Source organism: Tamandua tetradactyla, chromosome 4 (assembly GCF_023851605.1).
Source record: "Tamandua tetradactyla isolate mTamTet1 chromosome 4, mTamTet1.pri, whole genome shotgun sequence".
NCBI classification, from domain to species: domain Eukaryota; kingdom Metazoa; phylum Chordata; class Mammalia; order Pilosa; family Myrmecophagidae; genus Tamandua; species Tamandua tetradactyla.
In genome coordinates, this window is record NC_135330.1 from 183985549 (window position 1) to 184012137 (window position 26589).

Sequence of the window (26589 nt, forward strand, 5' to 3'; positions counted from 1 at the left end):
AGCATTATTCATAATAGGCAAAAAGTGGAAACAACCAAATGTCCATCAACAAATGAATGAACAAGCAAAATGTGGTAAATCCCTATAATGGAATATTATTCGGTCATCAAGAAGAACAAAGCTGTGACACATGCTACAACACAGATGAAACTTGAATACTTTATGTTGAGGGAAATAAGCCAGATACAACAGGACAACTATTGTGTGATTCTCCTTAAATGTGGTGTTTCAGTTTGCTAATTCTGCCAAGATGCAATATGCCAGAAATGGATTGGCTTTTAGAAAGGAGATTTATTAAGTTACAAGCTACAATTCTAAGGCTATAAAAATGTCCAAATTAAGGCATCAGCAAGAGGATGAACCTCTTGAAAGGTTCATCATCCAAGAAAGGCTGATCACGTCTGGAGTTCTTGTCACATGGGAAGTCACATGGCGATGTCTACCATCCTTCTTTCCTGGCTTCTGGTTTCAAATGGCTCTCTCAGCTTCTTGCATCTCCTGAGGTGCTCCTCCTCTGCATCTCCTAACATCCATCACTTGGTTTCATCTCTCTGCTCTCTGTGTTGACTCTGAGCTCTTTCTATGTTTTCTGTCTTTTATTCTCTTCATAGAGGTCTCCAGTAAAAGGATTAAGACCCATCTTGAATGGGCAGGGTCATATCTCCATGGAAACAATCTAACCAAAAAGTTCCACCCAACAATAGGCCTGCCCTCACAAGACTGGATTAGAAGAACATGGCTTTTCTGGGTACATAACAACTTAAAAGCAGCACATGTGGTATCTCGAATAAGTATATTCATAGAGACAGAAAGTAGAATAGAGGTTACCAGAGGTTGCAGGGAGGGGAGAATGGGAATTATTATTTAAAGGGTATGGAGTTTCCATTTTGGATGCTGAAAAAGTTCTGGAAATAACGTTGGTGGTTACACATCATTATGAATGTACTTAAGGCCACTGAATTGTACACTTGAAAAGGATTAAAATGGTAAATTCTAAATTAAATATATTTTATCACAACAAAATAAAGATAAAAATAATGAAGTACAGATACATGATACAACATGGATGATCCTTGAAAACATGATACTAAGTGAGAGAAGCCAAACAGAAACGACCACATGTTGTATGATTCCATTTCTATGAACTATCTATAATATGCAATTCCATAGAGACAGAAAGTAGATTAGTGGCTACTTAGGGCTTGGGGAATGGGGACGAGTGGGGAGATGAGGATTGACAGCTAAAGGACGTAGGGTCTCTTTAGAGGGGATGGAAATGTTCTAGAAATAGATCATGGTGATGTTTTCACAATCCTGTGAATATATCAAAAACCACTGAATTGTACACTTTGAGTGATTGTAAAGTATGTGAGGCTTTATCTCAACAAAAGCTGTTAAAAAACAATAATATATATTCTTACACCACCACCCCCAAAACACACACACACACACACACACACACACACACACACACACACACCAAAACCCTAGAAAATACGTACCCATACCCAACATAAATGTTTTGGATTGTTTCTATCCAGTCTTCCTTATACCCATATGTATTTTATTAAAATACACTTTTTTGTAACCTTATTTTTCCCCCTAACAGTGTATGCAGACATTGTTCCAATTCACCTATTTCTATGTCAGCCTTTTTAATGGCAGCATAATATTGATGCACCATAATCTCTATCCATTTCTCCAGTGAATTGTTTCAAATATTCAACATGATAATGTCATAATTCATTGATACTAAGAGGCATTTAAAAATATTTTGGTATTCCTGAAGTTTGGGGGTATCTAATAATTGCTATTGGCCAGGTGGTTGTTATTGTCTTAAATATGTACATCAAAACTTGCAGAATGTGGGTCATTGGCTTGTGAGAAAATTCTAGAGTTTAGTGGGGTACTTTCAGAGGAATCGCTACATCATCAAAGCATGCTGAAGGTAAGGACTACATTGTGTGGAAAAACATGGATATTGTGGTTACAGGTGGAAAAGTGACATAGCCAAGTTGGCCTCTAAACATAAAGAAGTCCTAGGGATACCTCAAATGATTTATTTAGCTTATATTTCCTTTTTATGTGAGCATAAGAATGATATTGGATCCAAGTTACAGGCACGTAAGTCCCAAGACCTCTTTCAATAAATATAAGATAAAAATTCTAAGTGATAAGAAAGTCTAGTGTCATGATTGAGAGTTTTTGCTTCTTTCAGGATCCAGGATGCTTAGATCAGGTTAAACTCATGCCCATGAGCAAATTATCAGCTCCCTCTGGTGCTACAGGCCAGTGCTCTCTGGGGGAACACAGGAGTGTTGGCTTACCTCCTCTGGATGGTCTTATTGCTTTTCTAGCCTAAGATGCTGAATACTTGGTTGTGGTAAATCACACCACACTCTTAGGAACGGCAACTTTTCTGAAGCAAAGTTGTTGAGCCTGGTGCAAAACGGACATTTAATGTGGTTGTGTCCGTATCCCCCGGCTTACCTCTTGTCATGGTCAAGTTCTGGTGTCAGCTTGGCCAAGTGATGATGTTCAGTTGCCGGGTCACACGAGCACTGGCCTGACCATTGCTGCAAGGATATTTTGTGGCTGGTTGATAAACAAGAAGGCTGGTGTATTAAATCATCAAAGTTAATTGCATCGGGGACTGGTTACATCTGTGACAAACTAAGGCATGTCCCCCAGACCAAGGTAATCCAGTCAGTTGAAGGTGTTTTTATTTTTTAAGAAGAGACACTCTTTCACTGTTTCTTCAGCCAGCAAGACTCTCCTGTGGAGTTCATCCAGCTCCTTCATCAGAGCTGTCAGCTTCATAGCCTGTCCTATGGATTTTGTACTTTTCCATTCCCACGGCTATGTGAGACACCTTTATAGATCTCATATTTACAGATCTCTCTGCTGGTTCTGTTTCTCTAGAGAACCCTGACATAGTTTGGTACTGGAAGTGGTTCTTGAGAAACAGAATCTTAAAAATGGGTTTTACAATTGGTTTTCTACTCTGACTATACTCAGAGGCATTAATGACTGTGTTTCCAATAATCAAGATGGCACTGACAGTCTGTGGGGGTGAGTTGGCAAAAGGAATACTCAAAATATTACATTAGATTCTGCAAATTGTACATTTATACAAGGTAAGGCTCCAGGTGAGAATGTTTTTGACACCTTTATGGAGATTTATGGGCTGAAGAGGTATAATAATGTTGGTTGGTTGTTATTAGATACACTGGATACAGTGAAGAGGGAAAGGGATGAACTGAAGCCTTCAAGTTAGCCCCCTAGGCACTGTATGAATGATGTAAAAGTTCCCATGTATGCCCTGAAAGAAAATCTTACTTCCTGTGGCTGCAGACTTGAGATATCTGAAAACCAGACAAAGCATCACTGTGCGAGTAGCAGATTTACAATGTAAACTAGAATCTCAACCTTGCAGGATGTCTACTGTTAAAGTAAGGGCTTTGATTGGAAAAGAATGGGATCCTGAAATGTGGGGTGATGATATATGGCTTGATAATGATGACAGGATCCCTGGAATCTGCTGAGTCTTCGCTACATAGACCTGAAATGGACTGCCCTGAGGAAAGAGCTTCTCAACCTCCAACCTGCCTTGAGGAGCTGTTTTCCAGCCTCCAGTCTCCTCAGAGGAGTCTGCCATCCAATCTCCACCTAACGAGGTTAACCCTTCAGTGCTTGTATTAACCCTGTAACCACCTCCGCTGGGGAAACAGCCCTCACTCCTCTGTCTGGAGTGACTAATCCTGTTTCACCAAATGAAACTGCAGTGAATGCCCCCAGGTAATTGGCTTGAAAAACAATTCTATTTCTTTTCATGACCTACTCCCACCACCCCTCTTTTCTTTAAGACCCATAATTAGACTAAAGTCCCAACAGGCCTGGAATGGTGAGGTACAAAGTGTGAACCATGAAGAGGTACACTATACTCCAAAAGAACTGCATGAGTTTTGTGATCTATACAGATAGAAATCAGGGGAATATGTGTGGGAATGGATTTTAAGGGTGTGGGATAATGGTGGGAGGAATATAAAGTTGAATCAAGCTGAAATTATTGATTTAGGCCCACTAAGCAGATTCTGCATTCAGTGTTGTAGCTCAAGGGTTTAGAAAGGGCATTAATAGTTTGTTTGGTTGCCTGAAACATGGATCTAAAGGTGGCCTACATTACCTGAGGTTGAAATGCCAGAACTGCTCTGGTATAATGTAGATGAGGGGATCCAGAGGCTTCGAGAGATTGGAATGTTAGAGTGGATTTATCATGGAAGACCTGCTCACACACCTCAGGAATGTCCAGAGGACACAGCTTTCACCAGAACCTTGTGAAATAAATTCATGAGATTAGCTCCAGCATCCCTGAAGAAATCTTTAGTCACCCTTCTCTGTAAGTCAGATATTACTATGGGAACTGCTGTTACTGACCTAGAACCCTTAAGCACAGTGGGGATGATCAGACCCCGAGTTGGCAGAAGCCATGTGGTGACAGTTAATCAGCATAGACAAGGTAGGTGTGGCCACCATAATGGATAGCAGACTCAAAGCAGCAGTCATATAAAATCTGACATGCAGAGACTTGTGGCATTGGCTAGTAGATCATGGGGTACCTAGAAGTAAAATAGGTGGGCAGTGTGATGGTCAGGTTTATGTGTCAACTTGGCCAAGTGATAGTTACTAGTTGTCTGGTCAAGCACACACTGGCCTATCTGTTGCTGTAAGGACATTTCATGGACCTAAATCATGAGCATGTTGGCTGCATCCATGGCTGATTACATCTGTAATCAGTTAAGGGGAATGCCTTCTGCAGTGAGTGATGCTTAATCTAATTGCCAGAAGGCTTTAAGGAGGATTCAGAAGAGACAATTCCTCTTTCTGCTTCAGCCAGACAGTCTCTCCTGAGAGTTCATTGAGGACCTTCATTGCAGCTGTCAGCTCATGGCCAACCCTAAGATCTTGGATTCTTACATCCCCATGGTTGCATGAGACTTTTATAAATCTTATATTTACAGATATCTCCTATTGATTCTGTTTCTCTAGAGAACCCTAGCTAATACAGGCAGTCTACTAAATTCTTCTTTGAGCTGTATAAGTAGTAGAATTCTAAGTCAAGTGAACAGAAGTCTAATTTGAATTACAAAAACAGAGATTCACAGCCCCTTAATCAATTCCAAGACTTCAGACACTTTACAGACCCAAGGCCCTTTGAATGAGAAGAGGGCTGGGTACCTTTGGGAAAGGACTCTTTAACTCTGCCTAAAATTTACGGTGTTAACCTTCCCCTCAGTCTTCCCCAAGAAGACTTACGACCTTTTACCAGGGTGACTGTGCACTGGGGAAAAGGAAATGATCAGATGTTTCAGGGATTATTGGACACGGCTCAAATGTGACATGAATTCCAGGAGACCCAAAATGTCACTGTGGTGCACCAGTCAGAGTAGGGCCTTATGGAAGTTAGGTGATCAATGGAGTTTTAGCTCAGGCCCATCTCACGGTAATTTCCTCAGTTCCAGAATGCATAATTGAAATCGACATACTCAGCAACTGGCAGAATCCCCACACTGGTTCTCTGACTCGTGGGGTGAGGCCAATTATGGTAGGAAAGGTGAAGTGGAAGCCACTAGAAAGTGCCCCTATCTAGAATAACAGTGAATCAGAAGCAATCCGTATTCTGGAGGGATTTTAGAGATTAGTGCCACTCTTAAGGACTTGAAAGATGCAGGCATGATGATTCCCACCACACCCCCTTTCAACTCTCCTATTGGGCCTTTGCAGAAAACAGACTGCAGAATGACAGTGAACTATCATAAACTTAACCAGGTGGTGACTCCAATTGCAGCTGCTGTTCCAGATGTGGCATTGTTGCTTGAGCAAATCAACACATTGCCTGGCACCTGTATGCAGCTATTGATCTGGCAAATGCTTTTTTCTCAATAGCTGTCAACAAGGGCCACCAGAAACAGTTTGCATTCAGCTGGCAAGACCAGCAGTATACCTCACTGTCCTGCCTCAGGAGTATAGCAACTCTCTAGCCCAAGGTCACAATCTTGTCCACAGGGAACTTGATCGTTTCTCCCTCCCAGAAGACATCACACTGGTCCATTATATTGATGATATCATGTTGATTGGACCTAGTAAGTAAGAAATAGCACTACTCTAGACTTATTGGTAAGGTATTTGTGGGTCAAGGGATGGGAGATAAATCCAACAAACATATAGGAACCTTCCACCTCAGTGAAATTTTTAGGTATCCAGTGGTGTGGGGCATGTTGAGATATTTCTTCTAAGGTGAAGGATAAGCTGCTGCATCTGGCCTCTCCTACAACCAAAAAAGAGGCACTATACTTAGTAGACCTCTTTGGATTTTGGAGACAACACATTCCTCATTTGGGTGTGCTACTCCAGCCCATTTACTGAGTGACCAGAAAAACTGGTAGTTTTGAGTGGGGATCAGAACAAGAGGAGGCTCTGCCAGATGTCCAGGCTGCTGTCCAAGCTGCCCTGCCACTTGGGCCATATGATCCAGCAGATCCAGTGATGCTTGAAGTATCTGTGGCAAATAGGGATGCTATTTGGAACCTTTGGCAGGCTCCCCCCCTTTCTTTTTTTCATTTTTTAAAACATAACAATATACAAACACAAACATTCTTATCATATGATCATTCTATTCTTGGTATATAAGCTATAACTCACAATATTATCACATAATTGTATATTCATCACCACAATCACCTCTCAGAACATTTGCATCAATCCAGAAAAAGAAATAAAAACAAAGAAGAAAAAAATTCAAACATATTATACCCCCTACCCTTCCCCCTCTCTGATCACCAGCATTTCAATCTACTAAATTTATTTTAACATTTGTTCCCCCTATTATTTATTTATTTTTAATCCATATGTTTTACTCATCTGTTGATAAGGTAGATAAAAAGAGCATCAGACACAAGGTTTTCACAATCACACAGTCACATTGCAAAAGCTATATCATTATACAATCATCTTCAAGAAACATGGCTACTGGAACACAGTTCTACATTTTCAGGCAGTTCCCTCCAGCCTCTCCATTATGCCTTAACTAAAAAGGTGATATCTATATAATGCATAAGAATAACCTCCAGGATAACCTCTTGACTCTGTTTGGAATCTCTAAGCCATTGACACTTTATTTTGTCTCATTTCGCTCTTCCCCCTTTTGGTCGAGAAGGCTTTCTCAATCCCTTGATGCTGAGTCCCAGCCCATTCTAGGATTTCTGTCCCATGTTGCCAGGAAGGTCCACACCCCTGGGAGTCATGTCCCACATAGAGAGGGGGAGGGCAGTGAGTTGGCTGAGAGAGAGAGGCCACATCTGAGCAACAAAAGAGGTTCTCTGGGGGTGACTCTTAGGTTTGGCAGGCCCTTTTAGGAGAGGCACAATGCAGATCCTTAGGATTTTGGAACAAAAGCCTTACAGTCTGTTGCAGATAACTACTCTCCTTTTGAGAAACAGCTTTTAGCCTGCTACTGGGCCTTAGTAGAGACTGAACACTTAACCATGGGTCAACAAGTTACTGTGAGACCTGAGTTGCTTATCATGAGCTGGGTGCTGTCTGACTCACCAAGCCATAAAGGTGGGTTTGTGCAGCAGCACTCCATCCATGAAATGGAAATGGTATATTAGAGACAGGACTCAAGAAGGTCCTGAAGACACAAGTAAGTTACATGACAAAGTGGCCTAAATGCCGATGGCTCCCATTCTTGCTGCATTACTTTCTCTTTTCTAGATCAGAACCATAACCTGTTGGGGAGATCCTTACAGTCGGATCACTGAGGAAAAGGAAACTCGGGCTTGGTTTACAGATGGTTCTGCATGATGTGCAGGGACCACCAGAAGTGTACAGCTGCAGCACGACAGCCCATTCTGGGATGACTTAAAGGACAGTGGTGAGGGGAAATCCTCCTAGTGGGTGGAACTTCAAGCAGTGCAGCTGGTTTTTGCTTGTTTGGGGAACTGGCCAGAGGTGCATTTGTATACTGACTCATGGGCTGTTGCTAATGGTTTGGCTGTATGGTCAAGAACTTAGGAGTATGATTGGAAAATTGGTGACAGAGAGGTCTGGGGAAGAGGCATGTGGAGAGACCTTTCTGAGTAGGCAAAGATCATGAAGATATTTGTGTCCCAGGTGAATGCTCACCAGAGGATGACTTCAGCAGAGGAAGATTTTCATAATCATGTGGATTAGATAACCCATCCCTGTGGGTACAAGTCATCCTCTTTCCTCAGCTACTCTTGTCGTTGCTCAATGGGCTCATCAACAAAGTGGGCATGATGCTAGGGATGGTGGTTATGCATGGGTTCAGTGACATGGACTTCCACTCACCAAGGCCAACCTGGCTACAGACACTTCTGAGTGCCCAATTTGGCAGCAGCAGAGACTCATACTCAGTCTCTGATGTGGCACCATTTCCCGAGGTGATCAGCCTGCTACCTGGTGGCAGGTTGATTACTTTGGATCACTTCCATCATGGAAGGAGCAGTGATTTATTCTAACAGGAATAGACATACTCTGGATATGGGTTTACATACTCTGCACACAAAGCCTCTGCAAAAACTACCATATGGGAATTCTGGAATGCCTTATCCACCATCATGATATTTCATATAGCATTGCTTCTGATCAAGGAAACCACTTCACAGTAAATGAAGTGCAGGAATGGGCACATGCTCATGGAATTCTCTGGTCTTACCATATTTCCTATTATCCAGAGGAAGCTGGTTTGACGGGACCCAATTATGGTTATAACTAGGTTGGCAATACCTTGCAGAGCTGGGGCAATGTTCTCCAGGAAGCTGTGTATGCTCTGAATCAGCAGCCTCTGTATAGTGCTGTTTCGTGTAGGTCCAAGAATCAAAGGGTGGAAATGGGAGTGGCACCATTCACTATCACCCCTAATGATCTACTAGGACAATTTTTGCCTCCTATCTCTTAAACTTTAAGCTCTACTGGTCTATAGGTCTTAATTCCAAAAGGAGGAGTGCTCCTACCAGAAGACACAACAATGATTCCATCTAACTGGAAGTTAAAACTGCCACCTGGCCATTTTGGGCTTCTCCTGCCACTGAATCAACAGATATGAAATGGGACTACTCTTCTGTCTGGGGTGATTGATCCTGACAATCAAGGGAACTAAGACTGCAGCTACACAACTGAGGTAAAGAAGAGCTTTCCTGGAATACAGGAGATCCTGTAGGGCATCCCTTATACTACGATGCCTTGTGATTAAAGTCAATGGAAAACTGCAACAACCCAATCCAGGCAGAACTGCCAATGGCCCAGAAACTTCAGGAAAGGAGGTCTGAGTCACCCCACATAGCAAAGAACCATGACTAGCTGAAGTGCTTGCTGAGGGTAAAGGAAACTTGGAATGGGTAGAAGACGGTAGTGATAAGTATGAACTATGACCACATGACCAGTTACAGAAATGAGGACTGTGATTGTATCAGTATTTCTTCCCTGAGTTGTTATCAGTATGTTTGATTTATACATAAGCAAACATCTTGTTTTTCTCTTATCATATGACATAAGTTGTATTGTTCATGTTATAGTATTTAAATCATAGGATATGAAGTGAAAGAGTGAATGTTACCTAAGGACTTACACCCAATTCTGGAGAGATGTCGCATGTTTCTGGTTGTAGGCAGAGCTGTTGAGTATTGTTAGGTGAAATTTATATCTGTTATTGTGTTCTATTTGGAAATTAAGTGTGTTTCAAGTGTGTTTCAACTTTACACTGTCACTGTAAAGTTGACAGTGGTGAACTGTGATGGTTAGGTTCTGGTGTCAATTTGGTAAGGTGATTATGCCCAGCTGTCTGGTCAGGCAAGAACTAGCCTGACCATTGTTGCAAGGATATTTTGTGGCTGGTTAATAAATAAGAAGGCTGGTATATTAAATCATCAGTCAGTTGATTGCATCTGTGGTTGATTACATCTGCGATCAACTAAGGCATGTTCCCCACAATGAGATAATCCAATCAGTTGGAGATTTTTTAAGGGAGAAAAGAAACTCTTTCATTGCTTCTTCTACCAGTGAGCCTCTCCTGTGAAGTTCATCCAGACCCTTCATTGGAACCAGCAGCTTTACAGCCTGCCCTGCAGATTTTGGACTCCTCCATTCCCACAACTGCATGAGAGCGTGAGACACCTTTATAAATCTCATATTTATAGATCTCTCCTGTTGGTTCTGTTTCTCTAGAGAACCCTGACTAACATATCTCTGATCCGTGTTCTTTTTGCAACATATTCCATGCTGTCTTCCTCTGAGCATCTCCGAGGTGTGCTCTCTGGCTTTCTAGGCCAACAGAGCCTGGTGTCCTCTGTGAAGTGCCCACATACTACATCTACATGTGGCCTTGCCTTGTTAGCAGGCAGATTAATTCTTTAATTCTACCTATATAATATATGTAGGAAAGGTGTTGCTGTGTTTTTGCTAAGATTATCATAAGGAGAATTCTCCTCCCGTGCCTTTGGGGTTCCTGGAAGAGAGTCTCTTTCTTCTCTTTGGTAGAACTGTTGCTGCTGGTAGGGGAGGACAGTCTCTTTCTTCTCTCTGATAGAGTTGCTCCTGCTGGTGTGGAAAACCTGCTGATCTGAATCTCTGCACACCATGGCGTCTGTCTCCTGCTGTTAGGCCCCATGTGACAATCTTGCTCCTTGTCATAATGGCAACTTTCTGACATGAAACTCCTAGTCTCATTTATGCAACCCCTTCCAAGATGCAAAGAAGAGATTTGTAATTGTCAATATATTTTATTTCTTTTTAAAAATTATTTCTAAGTAAATAAAGTTAGTAAAAATTAAAAAGAGAGAATACAACAAAATATATTTAGTAATTTTAGAGTTGTTTATATACAGACGAGGAAAAAATAGAATAAACAACAGCTGTAGATTAATACACAATTATAAGGTCATAATTCCAATGGCAAAGATCCCCTCATTACAAAAATAAGGAAGCAATACTGAAGTTTCAAAATTCTAAACAATGACATTCCATGATGGAGTGCCTTAAATACAATTGCACTGTCATAATTTTTAATTGTAGAATGTTTACTACACAAGTCACCTATAAGTGTGTTTACTCAGGAAACTATTTTCTTTCATATCTATAGATGAGCCTGTAAACAGTGGAAGGAATTGTAAAAGACTGCAATAAGGTATAAATAAATAAACTCCTGAATTACACAAAATCAAATAGGTTAACTAAAAATTAAACTACAAGGGTAAAATAAATATATATATTTTTGTTTTTAAATATTGAGTTTTATTTAAAAAGCCCTCTGTCGTTTACCACACCTTTTCTCAATAGTTGTTTAAACCCAAGGCTCAGGCTGGCTTTAGGAAGGCTTGTGGCTCTTCCTTTTGCAAAAATGACAGTCGTACTTGTAATGTAAATACCTATTTTGGTGAGCTACTTTCTGATTTTTATGGTCTTGAATAAATGTGAACTTATACCAACCATTATTGTGCCATGAAAAATAACTTACTAAACTTTTTTTTTTTTTTTTATACACAAGTGCAGCTTCAGCTTTTAAGTAACAAGGGCAGTGTAACATCGAGCCATGTTTGGTAAATCAAGAAGGGACTCATCTAGCCAAACAGGTGGACTTGCTGGCATGGGTACAAATGCTGGAGTGTACTTGCCAGCCAGTTACAAAAGGGACTCTGTGTACAACTCTTCTAACGCTGTAATCTGGAGGAGATACTGATTATTTTTTCCACCAGCTAAAATAATACCACTCAATACATTCTCCAATAGAGTTTCTGGTCTATTTAAAAATAGCAACATAAATAACACTACTTCTTATTTTAAAAAAAGAGAACACACAGTGTATATAATATTTTTATCACCTCAGTCTTTCATCATGCTCTTTGGCAAACATTGCCTCAAATACTCTGAGGGAAAAAAAGCACAGCATAAATAAAAAAATAAAATTATAGCAAACCAGGCGTGGTAGCTGAACCCCCCTGCACAGGCGCGGTACAGCACCAGGCCGCCTTACCAGTTCAAACACAGGTCATCTCTGGGTCTGTGCATGTGCTGTCAACATGACAGAAAAAGCCAACCAGCATCTGTCGGGCTCTGTGTTAGCATTCTTCTCTACCGATTTATTTCATGAGCCTCCTGAGTTGTGCACTTCAAGAGGTCAAATCCCTAAATTCTAGGTGAAGGTTTCACCTTAACTCTTGGGGTGAAGTTCACAATGAACCACACTTTAGCCCCACTCTGTTCTTTGGAGAGAAAGGGAGCGCTTCATCTCTCTCAAAGGCAGAGGTTAAGCTGCACCAAAGCAAGTGACCTTTGCCATTACATTCACAGCAACCCCAGCAACTCTGAATAGGAGGTGAAATGCAACTGATGAAGAGCCCTTCAGAGAGACTCCTTATCAGAAGATGGGAAACCAATTTTCTAAACATGCAGAGCAGTTATTCCCCGATACTGAATATAAAGATAATAGTACCTTCACACATACCAACTCATATGTGACTAAAAAAAAAAAAAGAAAACAAAACAAACAGGAAACCCCTATGAAATAGCAAGGCAGTACTGCTCTCCCCATTTTCACAGATGAAGAACCTGAGGTTCTAAGTGGTGGGATGACAATGGTGAACTCATAGTGGCCAGCAGGTTGAGGAGTGGGCTTCCAACTCCTGATTCAGACTCCATTCCATTCCAGGCCTTCCTGTTCAGCCTTCTGATTTGTCTGTTGTTTTTGTTGAGGAAGATTCTAATCTGTCAGATTTTAAATTAATTGCTTGATTGGAGAGGGCGAGAACTGAATGAAACTTGAAGCCCTTGTCCTTAGACAAAGAATAGCTTATTTGTATGGACTTTATAACTCCTGATTAGCAGTGCACTTCTCCAAAGCTTAGTGCCACTTAAGCAATCGTAAATTTTTTCTAATTGGCTGTTAGATTGGGCAGATGTTGCCTCAACTGAAGAGAGAGCCAGGAGGCCCAGAGCCTTGCGGCAACAGAGGAAAATAATAACTAACAAACCAAGTTCTTAGTCAATGCCCTTTCAAGCCTTCCTTTAAATAAATAATTCCATTTGGAAAATTAAAAAGGATTATAACATGCATCAAGGTATGTTCTTCAGTGTGAGGGGAGATTGTTTTTGAAAATTGCTAGGTTGCGAAGGTAGCATCAAGCAATCTTCAAAAGGCAGATATTAATTTTCTGCAGAGAGGCTACATCATTAAAAAAAAGTGCTGGCCAATAGAATTATTCCATGACATCAATTCATTTTTAAAATACAGCCACTGTGGTGTATCCATATAACTGATAGTACAACCTTCTAAATCAGGTTTTCAAAGACTACTTAATGACCTGGAAAAATGAGTAAGCTGTAACATTAAGATTTTGAAGCTATATACAAGATGTGATCCCTGTGTGTGCTTTAAAATAACTGCTGGGGAGAAAGCTTGAAAAAGAAGACAACAAAAGTATTAATAATTATCTTAAGATAATAGAATTAGCTTCTTCTTTATACTTTTATACAATATTCAAGTATTTTAAACTTAAAATGAAATTAAGTTTGATTTCATTTTAAGTTTTTTAAACTTAAACTAAAATTATCTCAATAACTAAAAAAAGTTGGAGTACATCACCTCTCAGGCAATGGTAGGAAACTCTTCTGTGCTCTTTTAGGAATGCACCAGCAGGATAAGATAACAGTCTTTCATGTCATCAACATCACTGACACCAGTCCACAGGCCCCTGACACACACAATAGCAGCAGGAGAGGCACTATTATAAGGGTAAAAGAGGGAAATTGTGTGACATTTGGTTTTCCTCACCGCATCAATTTTCAAAAACAAAAGCTTTCTTGGAATCGTGCACCTCAAAACAGTGTACATTTAATCTCCCTACAAGGCCACGTCAATACTTTTCTTTGAGATGAATATAGGCATTTCCCTGGTTGATTCTGTTCCAGTCCCGTGAGTTCCTGGAGTCATTAGGCCTTCCTAAGGAGGGACACGGAGCTTTCAAACGTCTGCATTTCACGTTTCAACCATCTCTTGGACCGTCGGTTCTGGCTGGAGAGTGTATAAAGGATCTTGGCCATCAACTTAGAAGTCTGTGGCAAACTGAAGCTTTTCCCCTTTTTTTTTTCAAAATATGGGGGGCTACGGACATTTGGTGTTTAACAAACAGTCCTTTTGCGTTCACAAGTTTTTGACTTTGCATGCTTTGCAGGCTACACGCCTGACTGGGGCCATGCCCAGGGTGCAGCATGAGGCTACAGCAGCAGGCTGTGCCTGAGCGAGGCGAGGCCCAAGGCCCAAGGTGCCCGTGTCTGTCTGCCAATGGCTTTGCAAGGGGTAAAAGGTCCTTAAAGACCATAGCTGGTCCTTAAATGTACGAGGCTGAAAAGTATCTTAAAGAATGGGTTTCCCCAAAGAGGTGAAGAAATGGACAAATATAAATAGACGTTCAGCACCAAAACTTTACAAGTGCTAAAAAAAAAATCGTTTTGTGTAAAATTAATAACGAATGCTTAGATAATTTTCAAATGAAGATGTTTGTAAATAAAATTTTTAAAAAGCACATAAATTAAAAGGATCATATAGGAACCAACCAAACCTCAGGTCGTTTGGTATATTCTTCAGTCTAAGTAAGCATTATTTTACAAATCTCCAGAGAAAAAACTTCGCTGTTCACAACATTTGTAGGCAAGAAGTCCCTCCCCTTCCTAAAAGTGTACCAAACTTTTTCAAGACATAGTTCATGTAAAAGTGAAAGAAAAAATTTAAAACAAAATCTCTATATAAAGAAGTTCAAAGAACTGATAATTTGGAGGCAGAAAAAAATATAATACTATATAAATGACAAGCAGATATTGAAATATTAGAAATATCCATTATTCAGAGACTTGTGGTGTATCTTATTTTGGAAATTCGAATGTATCATTGGCTCTAATAGTTGTTGGTCTAAAGGATAAATCAAAGGACTCTTGGTCACTGAAGCTTTGTGCTTTGTACTTTGCCAATTTTGCCAACTTTCTGTGTTTTTTGTCTTCTACATTATCTATTTGGTCCCAAATGTCTTTCTCTCTCTTGGGAGTATTTGGAAGCTGCCCCTGGACAGGGACAGGTGTCTGGCACCCACCAGAGTCAGGCATGGGTATTGCAGATCTTTTCTCAAGGTAAGATTTTTTCAGCTTCTGGTGAGAAGGTGTTTTGTTTTTGCTTGTGTTGGGTTGGTTTTCTACTGGTGTGTGGTGTGTGCCCTGTTCCATCTTCCAACCATCACTGGGTGCTGTTTTTTGGTAAAGCCCACTTTTCTCAGCAATGAGCTTTACTTCTACTATACTGCTTTTGGGCTGCTCCACATCATGTGACACCATCTTGTTTTCTTTGGCCTTTTCCTTTCCTTTTTGTTGTCCCTGAGCAACGAGGTTTCCTGGCTTCCCTGGCTCCCCCAAAAGTGTTGATTTGTTCTTCTCAGCTTGGGCATCACTTCTCTGAGTTGGGTTAGTTACGTTACCCCCCAGCTCTCCTGATAAATGTCCTTCACCTTTCTCAACATGTTGGAAGGAATTCTTCATTTCAGCAGGCATCTTTTCATTCCCTGCCAAATTATTTGATGCTTGTGTCTGAGGCTTTTTAGCAGTGTATAGCATAGACTTCTCACTGTAAGATGCCATTTTCTTTTTTCCAGAGTCATCTTGCTGTTGAGTCTGGTGTAATCTCACATTACTTGAGATATTTTTCTCTTGTTCGTCGTGGTTTTTTTGGCTCCCTAAGCTTGCCAGTGCCAGTTGACTTTCCTTAACTTTATTTATCAAGTTCTTTTCCTCAGGGACATCAGCCTTGTGCTTGGACAATACAGTTCCTGAAGATAACAGCTGTGTTTGAAGATTCGGATTCTTCTGCTCCCTGGATGCTCTATTCACACACGTTACTTCTTCTGTTGATGGCAACATGGAAAATGGATGGAAACTATCCTTGTCAAAAGAAAGTTGTTTTCCTGACACAATGTACTTTTTGTCCTTTGCCTGTTGACTCAAAGAAGGTAATTGCTGCTTGCCAAAACTGTGGCAGGGAGACTCTGCAGCACTATTTTCCATGCTTGGTCTGGAATAATTTGAAGTTAGAATTTGAGACTTCAAGTTATTACCCAAAGGCTTTCCTTCCCTGGTCATACTGTTTCTGCTTTCTACTGCTGTATTATTTTTGCTTTCTGCCAATTCATTCGAAACACATAATTGGGACTTGTCAAACATAAGCTGGCTATTAGCAGCTGAGGCTTCGTTTGAGTGAAATATCTGGTACCCTGATGGTGAAGACTGGCATGGCTTTGTGTCACTGAAGATATTTCTTTCTGCTGATTGACTCTTTCCGTGTTTTGAGGATCCACTTTGTGCCAACAAATGGTGCTTGCTAGGCTCATAAGGGAGATCCTCTCCTACAAGGCTATTCTCTTTAGTGGAAAAATGACTTGATGATGTTCTGTATTCTTCCTTGTCCAAAGTATTCGCCTCTTCTGCCATATTACTTTTAGGGTTTAGAGTGTTATCAAGTGATGGCATTGTATGACTATTGACACTCCCTACAGATGCCATCTCCTTGAAGGCTTTGATACTTGGTTTGGGTAGTTCATTTAATGAGGAGTGTTTGTTCTTGCCAAAATCATGGTTGGTACTTCCTTCTGCAATCTTTAGGGACTGACCAAAACCTGTTAATGGTGACCTTTTACAGTCTTCTTGCTCACACAGAATATTCTTGCTCATTGGGGTAAAACTCTCAGACATCAAACAATCCTTCGATGGTCCTGCTAGCAATGCTGAGATGCCCATCAAATTTCTTTTATTGGAAGAAGGCAGTTGCTGACTGTCAGAGTTAAGGCAGGTATTTCCTCCTAGACTATTCTTCGATGTTGTGGAATAATTTGATGTGGTACCATTGTCAGTTATTGGTATTTCATTGTATTCTGGCAACTGATGTTTATCATCATTGAGCTCATAAGTATCATCGTGAATCTTGAAATTATTTGATTTTTCAAAGCTGTATTTGTCTTCCTTTTCTCCAGTGGAATTGTTTTGAGGTTTTGACGTCAGAACTATCTTGGGGATATTACGATCAAAACTAGCAGCTTCTCTTAATGGTGTAAGCTTTGGATCTGCCTGGGACACTTGCTTTGAAGAAGAACTGAGTTTTGCTGGTATCTTGGAAGGCTTGCTTGGTTTCACTGTAGCTTGGTTATCCCTTTTATTCTCAGTCATAATGGGAAATAATGTCTCTGCATTCTCAGTTACATTCTCTCCTCCAAAAATATTAATATATTTGTCTTCACTGCCTGATGCATTTTGCAGAGTGACAGGAGTGGGTGGCATTTCATAAACCACTGGAAGTTGGACAGTTATTTGTGGGGCCTCCATGGAACACTGCGCTCGCCTAGCAGCCTGGACTGCTGGGGTGTTAAGTGGTGGAATATGTCCTAGTACTTTTTGTTCTGGGAAATACTTTTGGATGGCAAAGAGGGGATCTCTTTCTGAGTCTGCCATTGCTCTCTCTGTTTCGTCCTCTGAGCTGCATACGGTCATGGTAATGTCAGGAATTTCCCCTACTCCCTCAACAGGGAGCCTAGGTGATGGGACTGCAAACGCTTCACCTGAATGAGGAAATTCTATACATAAGCCAGCCTCCCCTAAGCCCTGTGCAGCACCACCTCCCCTCTGCAGTTCCATCGTTTTATCACATCCGTCTAATCCAGTGCTCCTCTGGTTGACTGAGTGGAGTGGAGATAATCCCGGAGTGTGGTCTGGAAGGGCTTTGCTTTTGCAGAAAGCAGAATAAGTGTTTAACTGGGGAAGACAATCAAGAGTAGCACTGGGGAAAGCTCTTTTCAGAGGAGCAAGGTCCTCTAGACCAGCCATCACCTTGGGCTTCAAGGCTTGTGTGGGTTCCATCTGTCCATGGGGCACTCTATCGAGTGGCCCCTTTTCTGTTATTTTATTCCCATGGGGCTCAAATTCCCCCATGTTGGAGGACGAGCTTGTTTCTCTTCTTGGCACACTTCTAAAATTGGAGTGACTAATTTTAGCGCAGTGTGACAGCCAGCTCCTGGGGCTGCAGACGACAGTGGCGATGCTGAAGGCTGGTGTGGGCTCATCTGTGCAGGCCAGATACCAGGCTACGGGCGTTTTCAGGCAGGTGCTGACCATGGTTGCCGTGTGGAGCACCCGGATCTCTGGCCTGTACATTTTCTTCCTTTGCAGGTTCTTTTTCTTTCGCTCCTCTTTACGGAGAAGCAACACATTGGCCTCTGAGCAAAGAGAACTAGTTTGTTCAAACTTTTCTTTCAACTTGGACAGGACCGAGTTCTTCTTACTGATGATTTTTGGCAAGATGCCACTGGCAGTTTTCGGTTGCCCAGCAGGAGGGGTCTCTCGAGCTTCTTTCTCCTTAGCTTCCTTCTCTTCAGCAGCCAAGAATATCTTTAGAATGTTTTTCACAGTGCTTTTCCCATTGGAATGGCCCCACCGAGGTTTCTCGGTGGAGAATTTCTTTTCCTCCCCAGGACTGCTTGCTTTGTCCTTGGTCTTTTCGAGGAGCTTGTTGATGGTTGCATTCACAAAGCTTCTACTGGGCCCCTGCTTGTCCTTGAATATCAGCCTCCCCACCTCCCGGGTCTTCTTAATGTAAGGCTCCCGGTTGGTGTTCATGAACTTGGACTGTAGAAGCTGGAACTTTGTAGGTCGCCGGGAGGGTTCCTGGGGCTCGGGCTTGTGGTTCACCTTGTTCTCCTTGCCCTGGGCCCATGTGGCCTGGCGAGGCCCCTGAGGCCCATCTGCCTGGTCTGTGATATAGAGCAGCAGGCTGCCAAGGATGGCACAGATGGCTCGGTCAAAGAGCATTCTGCTCATTTTCTTTTTTAGGGCTAGGACATCAACGGGTGTAGCATTGTAAATCTTGTTTCGGGAGCTGTAGAAAGAAAAATTTTAATCATCATATAGCCCAATATTATTTTTTCCTTAATATAGCATTTCATATGGAACTATCCCACTTTAAAACTACCCCAAAAAATCTGGTCGGAAGAACATAAGATTGGGAGTTGGGAGGCTTGGATGCTAGTGTAGCTCTGCCATTAACTCTGGGACATAAGGAAAGTCCCAGAGCCACTCTGGTTATTGTTTCCTTCTATGTCAAACAGCAATAATTTATGACCCAAGTTCTTTACAAAATTTTTGAAAATTTCACATTAAATAGCTTTAAAAAAATTTTATCGAAAAATCTTCACACACATCCGGTTCATCCATATACACTCAATGGCTCACAATATCATCACATAGTTGTGTATTCATCACCATAATCATTTTTAGAGCATTTGCATCAATCCAGGAAAAGAAATAAAAAGAACAAACTCATACATCCCATACCCCTTACTCTTCCTTCTCATTGACCACTAGTATTGCAATCTACCCAGTTTTTTACTTTTTATCCCCCCTATTATTTATTTATTTTTTATCCTTATTTTTTTCACTCATCTGTCCAGACCCCGGATAAAAGAAGCATCAGACACAAGGTTTTCACAATCACACGGTCACATTGTAAAAACTACATAGTTATACAATCGTTTAAGGGATCAAGGCTACTGGAACACAGTTCAACAGTTTCCGGTACTTCCTTCCAGCCACTCCAATACACCACCATAAACTCAAAAGGGATATCTATATAATACATAAGAATAACCTCCAGTATAACCTCTCAACTTTGTTTGAAATCTTTCAGTCACTGGAACTTTATTTTGTCTCATTTCTCTCTTCCTTGCTCTGGTCAAGAAGCCTTTCTCAATCCCATGATGCTGGGTCCTGGCTCATCCCAGGAGTCATATCCCATGTTGCCGGGAAGATTTACACCCCTGAGAATCACGTCCCACTTAGGGGGAGATAAGTAGCTTTTTGAGAGCATTTTGAAAAACTAGAATTGCTTTGCATAAGTAAGGCATTTTTAAAAATTTTTAAATGGATATATTTTGCTTTTATAAATAAGAATAAGAAGTATAAAAACTTATATTCTTTGCATGGTTCTGTGGGTATCTCTAACTTTAACAACAACAAACAAAAAATTAGCATTGCAGTTATATTCTAACTGAATTCCAAGAGCATGGGATTCCTAGAGAGGAGATGAAATTTTTTAAGTAATCAAGAAAAGATCCAAGGCCCAGGGCCAGGTTTAGAAAGGAGGAGACCCCAGTCGGTTACCAGGAACTAGCCTGTCTAGGGACAGAATTAGTTACTGAGAAGACGGTGGTAGTTCTCTGAGATACAGAAGAGAGTGGGCATTGCTACCAAGTGGAGAGGAAGAGAATTGGGGGTAGTGTCTGGCTTAGACCTGTCAGGAAGAGCTTCCAGGGAACTCCTTAAAAAATGGCTTCTCAGGGGGGTGCATGGGCAGTTCAGTGGTAGAATTCTCACCTGATATACAGGAGACCTGGGGTTGATTCCTGGTCCATACACTCCAAAAAAAAAAAAAAAAAAAAAAAATCAACAAATGGTGCTGGGGTAACAGGATATTCACAAGGAAAAGAATGAAATTTTTCTGCATAGCAAACAAAAAAATGAATAAAAAAAGGTTTCCTGGAGAAAGTGGCTGAAGGAAGGCTTAAAGCCTTCATCCCTTCATGTGGCCTTGTCCAAGCGAGATATTTATTAGCAAAGCCACTGTTAATTCCTTCACATCTACCCAGCTTTGAAGACACTGTGACCTTGCAAGGTCTAGGCTTGGAGAAATTATGTCTTTTTTATTTGATGGTGTTTACTCAGCCCATGAGTCATGCTAAGGAGTTTTGCTCCTAGGTAACCTCACACGGAGGGGAAGAGATCTGCTGATTAAAGAAGGAAGTTTCTCACTGTTCATGGATAGAGGGTAAACAGACTTCGACCTTTCCAGATGGCAATTTTGTTAAGATACATCTAGAATTTTAATCAAGTCATTACAGTTTTTAGCTACTCATTCTAAAGAGAAGACCAGAAATGGAAAACAATGATTTAAGTGCTTCAAGTAAAGTTTATATTTCTATTGGTAATATTAAAAAACTGGAAACATCCTAAATGTCTAATAACGGGGGAGCTGGTTAAATAATTGCACATCCATATTTATGGGGCAAAGAATCTCCTGGCAGAGGAAAATGCTCATGATGTAGTAGTAAGTTAAAAAAGCAAACTATGAAGCTTTATATAGACTTTGACCTAATTATGTTTTTAAGAAATTTAATAGAGACACATACACTGCAAATAGAGTGGAATGAGATACAATATCATTTTTTGGGTACTCTTTGGCATTTTTCTAGGAAAAAATGTTTAGAAACATTTGTTTCTATGTTTCTTATGTTTAGAAGCTACACAGAAATATCCTTTTAAAAAATAGTTTCCAAATACTTGCATGTTGATGTGATAGGGAGAGGGGAAAATAATAGCTGCTCTCCCTTGCTTGCTTCACCCCCACATCAATGGACTTTGCAATATGGCCTCCCCCTCCCTCCTGAGGATCATATCAGTGATCAATCCAATACCTAGGAATTGATCCTATTAAGGAGAATTACTCTTTTCAATCAATGAGAGGGCTGTAAACTTAATATAGGTTTTTTGCCTTCCTAAGTCTCCCAAGAACCCTAATTCACCTTGATCCAGTGAATTCGTTCAGAAAGTGGTTGCTTTAGCTCTTTAGAGCAGTGGTTCTCAAACTTTGGTGGGCATCAGAATTACCTGGAAGTCTTCTTAAAACCCAGATTGCTGGGCCGATCTCCAGGTTTCTGATTTGGTCGGTCTGGGAAGGGGCCTGAGAATTTGCTTTTCTAAAAAGGTCCCTGGTAATGTGGATGATGGTGCTCCAGGCACTACACTTTGAGAACCAATGACACAGATCATGATCTTTCCAAACCTCAGACAACTGCGGATTTAAAGAACCAATGTGGTGAATTAGATAAAACTAAATTAGACAAAACCGAAAACCTGAATACATTACAAAGCCATAGAGTGATGTGAGTTTCTGTGCTGGAATGATGAATGTATAAAAATAAGTGGCAACCAAATCCTTTCTAGCACAAGAATATCGAGACACTTCACTGTACTGAGTAATAATGACACGAATGGACTCCAGCTCCCACACCAGAAGGAGCCTGGGTTATGTGCTCTCATAGCTGGTAAACCAATCTTGGGCTCACCCCCATCAACTGCCCCTCTGATCAGCCAGTGTGTGACTCAGCACCTCCCACACCATCCTAGACCACAGAGTGGGTAAAAGCTACCCCCTACCCTTGATAAACTGGCAGGGATTAAGAGAGACAGAAGAGAAGGCAGATTTTAATGTTATTGGAAAGAGCCAGGGATTAGGCTGTCTGTGAAGGTTGGTGTTTTAGAAGACCACAAACATCTGTGGCACCTGGGTTATTGCCCAATCAGGAACTGTATTCCAGGCTCTGTTTTAACTGTAAGTTAAACATGATTCCCAAACAAGGCTGGTATAATAATATACTCTGTCTCTGTATATATACATCATTAGGTCACCCTCCACGGAGGACCATACCGAGTCAAGGTAGACCTTCTACCTGAGGAAGTTTAACTTTCCAGGACTTTGTCAACAAGGTAACATCGAAGGATTTCATAGTTTAGGTCAAAGCATTGCAAGAGTTTTTTTTTTTTCCCAAAGCCCCCAACATTTCTTTCCTAGCATTTCCAGGGTGGCCTTAAAAGCAGATATGGTAAAAGTATACTTTGAAGGGAACTATAAAAAGTATAAAGGATTGACCCTCCTGGGTGAGTGTGGGGGATTATGAGGTCATTGTATTAAATGCAGGAACATTTCATTGATTTAAAAATTTTCAGATTATCATCTCTGAAATCAGAATGATGATACAATCGATGGCATTTTAGCCTAGTTGGACAGTTTAGTTGGCATCAGCCTTTTATTTCCTAGAGGCTCATGAAATAGTGGGGAATCTTTTAATTGATGGCAACTGAAATTTAATAAAATTCAGTCATGGTCAATGATTAACATTTAGGGGGTGCTTTTTAAGTGTACTGTAGTGTGTTGTGTGTTTTACATTAATCTATCCATTTAGTCATCATATAACTCTTTGGAGTTGGGATTGTTCTTATTGCCTTCCGTACGTCTGAGAAAGCTGAAACTTGAAGATATTAAATAACTTATTTGAGGTCATATTGCTAATTAAGGGGGCAGACCTGGGCCTGAAACCTGGGTCTGAACTACAGTTTTATCCATTCCATGGTTTAAATGATCAACTATTCCCCGAGGATGCTTACATTAAAATCTCCAGCCAAGACATAGGGGTGCCTCACAGGCACATCAAGTGCAACACATTCAAGACCAAACGCAGTCAAAATCCACTCCGCAAATTGTCCCTCCTCCAATTTTCCCTATCACAGGAAATGGCATCTCTAGTCTCTCAGCTACTCCTCTAGAAACAAAGGAATCACCCTTGACCTCTTTCTCTCCCGCACACTTTAAATCCACTCCTTCATTGCACTCTGCCAATTCTACAGTCTTTTTATTTCTTGATTCCATTGCTGTCTTCATTGTTGCCATTCTAATCTAAGTCACCACACTATTAAAATATGCTCCTTTGTTTTCCTTTCTCCACTCTTGCCCCTGCTATGTTCATGCTTTCCACTACAGTCAGAGTGATATTTGAAAAGTGAAAACTGGATCATGTCACTCTCCTGCTTGAAAAACTTCATTGGACTCCCACTGCTTTTAGAATAAAGTCCAAATGCTTTATTAAGGCCAATGAGGCTCCCCGTGACCCCTGCATCATTTTGTATCCAAATCCTCCTCATTTACGACACTTAAGCCATACAAACCTTTTGTTGTTTCTTAGTTCCCTGACTGCCTCACACTTCTTCCTGCCTTAGAACCTTTTCATGTGCTCTTTAATTTTTTAAATAAATCTATCCTCCCACTTTCCTTAAAGAAATCATCTTCCTTATTTAGGTCTCATCATAAATGTCACCGCTTAAGGAAATTCTTCCCCAACCCTCCAATGAGATTGGGTCCTTCTGTCCTCTGTACTTTTCTTTTGCAGCACTTCTCACAGGCATATGCAATCATTGTTTGATTATTTAATATTTATCTTCTCTGCTGTATTGTATAGTATACACAATTTGATTATTTAATATTTATCTTCTCTGCTGTATTGTATAGTGTAGGTGATATAAAGTATCACCTACACTCTGCTTAGTGCATGGCACATAATTGTGCTCAGTAAATGTTTGTTGACTGAACGAATAAATCCACAATTCCAAATCCTATGCCCTTAAGCTACATTACCGCCTTAGTAATTATTTATTTTTGTTAACATGGGGCTCTCTCATTAATTGTTATGTGCCTGAGACCACATGTTAAAGGTAAAGGGATATATGAGTAAAGATAGTGAATTTGATTAGCATTCAATACCACATTAACAGCTAAGTGCCAAAGAAAATCGAAATTATTATAATATCCAAGTGAAACCCATAAGGAATTTTACAGGCTATCTGGCAAAGGATTTCATTTCCCAGGCAAGAACTAAAAACAACCCTGCCTAGTTCATCGTGAGAATGGGGATCCAAGCTCAGCTTTCCCTTAGAGAGCTTCTTAACCAGCCCAGTCATACTGCTTTGTCACTGAACTTGGAAACAATTGCTCATTTGGTTATTTCAATCATCTTAATGAGTTTGCAGATTGAGTCATTAAGATGACTGAAATAACCCCAATGACAATATGCTTTACAGACATTTTGATTGTCTTAATAAAGGGATAAGAGGATCAACCACTCACGAACTTGATCTGCCATATGATGCTTTCCTGGCTGATGGATTTCTGAGCCCTACTGTATAAATAGAAAAATGAAAAAATGAAATTGGTATTAAATTCCAGTCAACCTCCTATTTTGATATTGGAATTTTGAAAAAGTGAAGATTAAGTGATGTTCAGTAGCAATTTTACAAATGCTCCTGTTTTCTCTAGACCTAAGAGCTTGGAAAGGGCATCTCGGTAATGTTGCCTTCCACACCCTTCAAATCATGGTTATCAATATTGAACATCTACAATGTGTAGTTCAGTGGTACTCCATGATGGTGATATAACCAAGGACCATATAAACTGGACTTTTGCTGCATGTCATTCTTACGTTATAGGAGTCAGGATTTAAAATTCACAGTGTATCTAAATCTAGTTTAGTTGTTTCCAGCTAAAGGGGTTCTTCTACAACACATTTAAGCTTGTCGACCAATTATAAAATTGAAATGGTTTTAATAAAATGGTTTTTATTAAAAACCCACTAAGCTAACAACCACCCCAAAATATTAACATAGCAAAACTGTTCTCAGTGCTGTTTAGTAGAAATTCATTGGTATATATTACAAAAGGCCTTTATCTACCAGCCCATGGGTAGAGTTTCAAAAAATTCCGAAATGCTTTCATCATCAATTAAGAAATGTTTTCACCCACAGAGAAGGTCAGAATGCTTTACCAAGATTTACAGGCCAAGGAATAGGGGATTAGACAGGTACCATAAAGTTCATTTTTAGATTAACCATGCCTTGCCAAGGTGACCTTACCCATGAACTGGCAATATGAAGGTTTTGCAAAGATGCAAGACAATATTCTCAGACTGTAAGAAGGGAAATTTCACCACCATCTCCTTCAATAAATCATTTGTGTGTAATAACCATTATTATCCAAAATTTCTTTCTTACATTTATCTGACTTAGTCCTGTGTCTCTCCTACAAGCCACTTTTTTTGTAAAGCAACAAGTGCTGTTTGTAGTAAATCTTCAGTATATGCTCACAGTGTCCTTACATGTCATAAAGCCCACTACCCACTATCAGTGCTGAACTTAGCTTTTGCCTTTTTCTGCAGCTACACCCTAAACTAATCTACAGGCCCATTTGCTCTAGTCTCAGTCTAACGCTCTGATTTCACTAGTATCACTCTCTTGTCCTCTTCTTATTATGCTCCAACTACACTGACATATTTTTTGGGGGGCGGGGGGAGGGGCAGAGGCCAGAAATCAAAGTCCAGTCTCCCATTTGGTAGGTGAGTATTCTACCACTGAGCCATCTGCACCCTTGTGGACATTTTTTGTTGTTGTTATTTCTTGAACCTGCCAAGATTATTTCTAACTCAAGGTCTTTGCATTAGCTATTCCCTTTGCTTAGACACTTCTACCCTCAGGTCTTTACTTGGCTAGCTCTTTCAGGTCTTAGCTCCAATGTTCCCTTCTGACAGGCATTCCCTGACTGCACAGCCCATGGCTGCTCTATCACATCACCTGGGGCTATTTTTATAGCACTTATTTTCTGAAATGAGAATGCAATTTCAAACAAATTATTTATATATTTTTGTCTGGTTCCTCCAGTAGAATATACGTTCCATGTGGGCAGTAAATGTATTTATCTTGTTCACTTTACCCGCAGTGCTTGGAACCATACCTGGCCCAGAGTAGGCACTCAGCAAATGCTTTGGATTGAGTGAACATGTCCTTCTTTTGATGCTCCATTTCATCCTCCGCCTAATTGCTAGGGGTGTCAGACTG

General features: G+C 40.6%; 1 protein-coding gene across 2 annotated transcripts in view; it reads right to left on the reverse strand.

Annotated features, from left to right (window-relative positions):
* Positions 1-11520: 11520 nt before the first annotated feature.
* The window catches only part of ADPRHL1 (ADP-ribosylhydrolase like 1), a 63283-nt gene continuing 48214 nt past the window's right edge, over positions 11521-26589 (reverse strand). The window contains exons 1-3 of one of the 2 annotated variants that reach the window (XM_077158747.1): positions 25750-26204; positions 24830-24881; positions 11521-18976 (exon numbers count right to left, since the gene is read on the reverse strand). In XM_077158747.1, the coding sequence (XP_077014862.1) occupies positions 14935-18918 (3984 nt within the window). In that variant the 5' untranslated portion in view covers positions 18919-18976; positions 24830-24881; positions 25750-26204 and the 3' untranslated portion in view covers positions 11521-14934. Of the gene's footprint in view, positions 18977-24829; positions 24882-25749; positions 26205-26589 lie in introns of those variants that run through there. The other variant, XM_077158746.1, reaches the window with a different exon arrangement.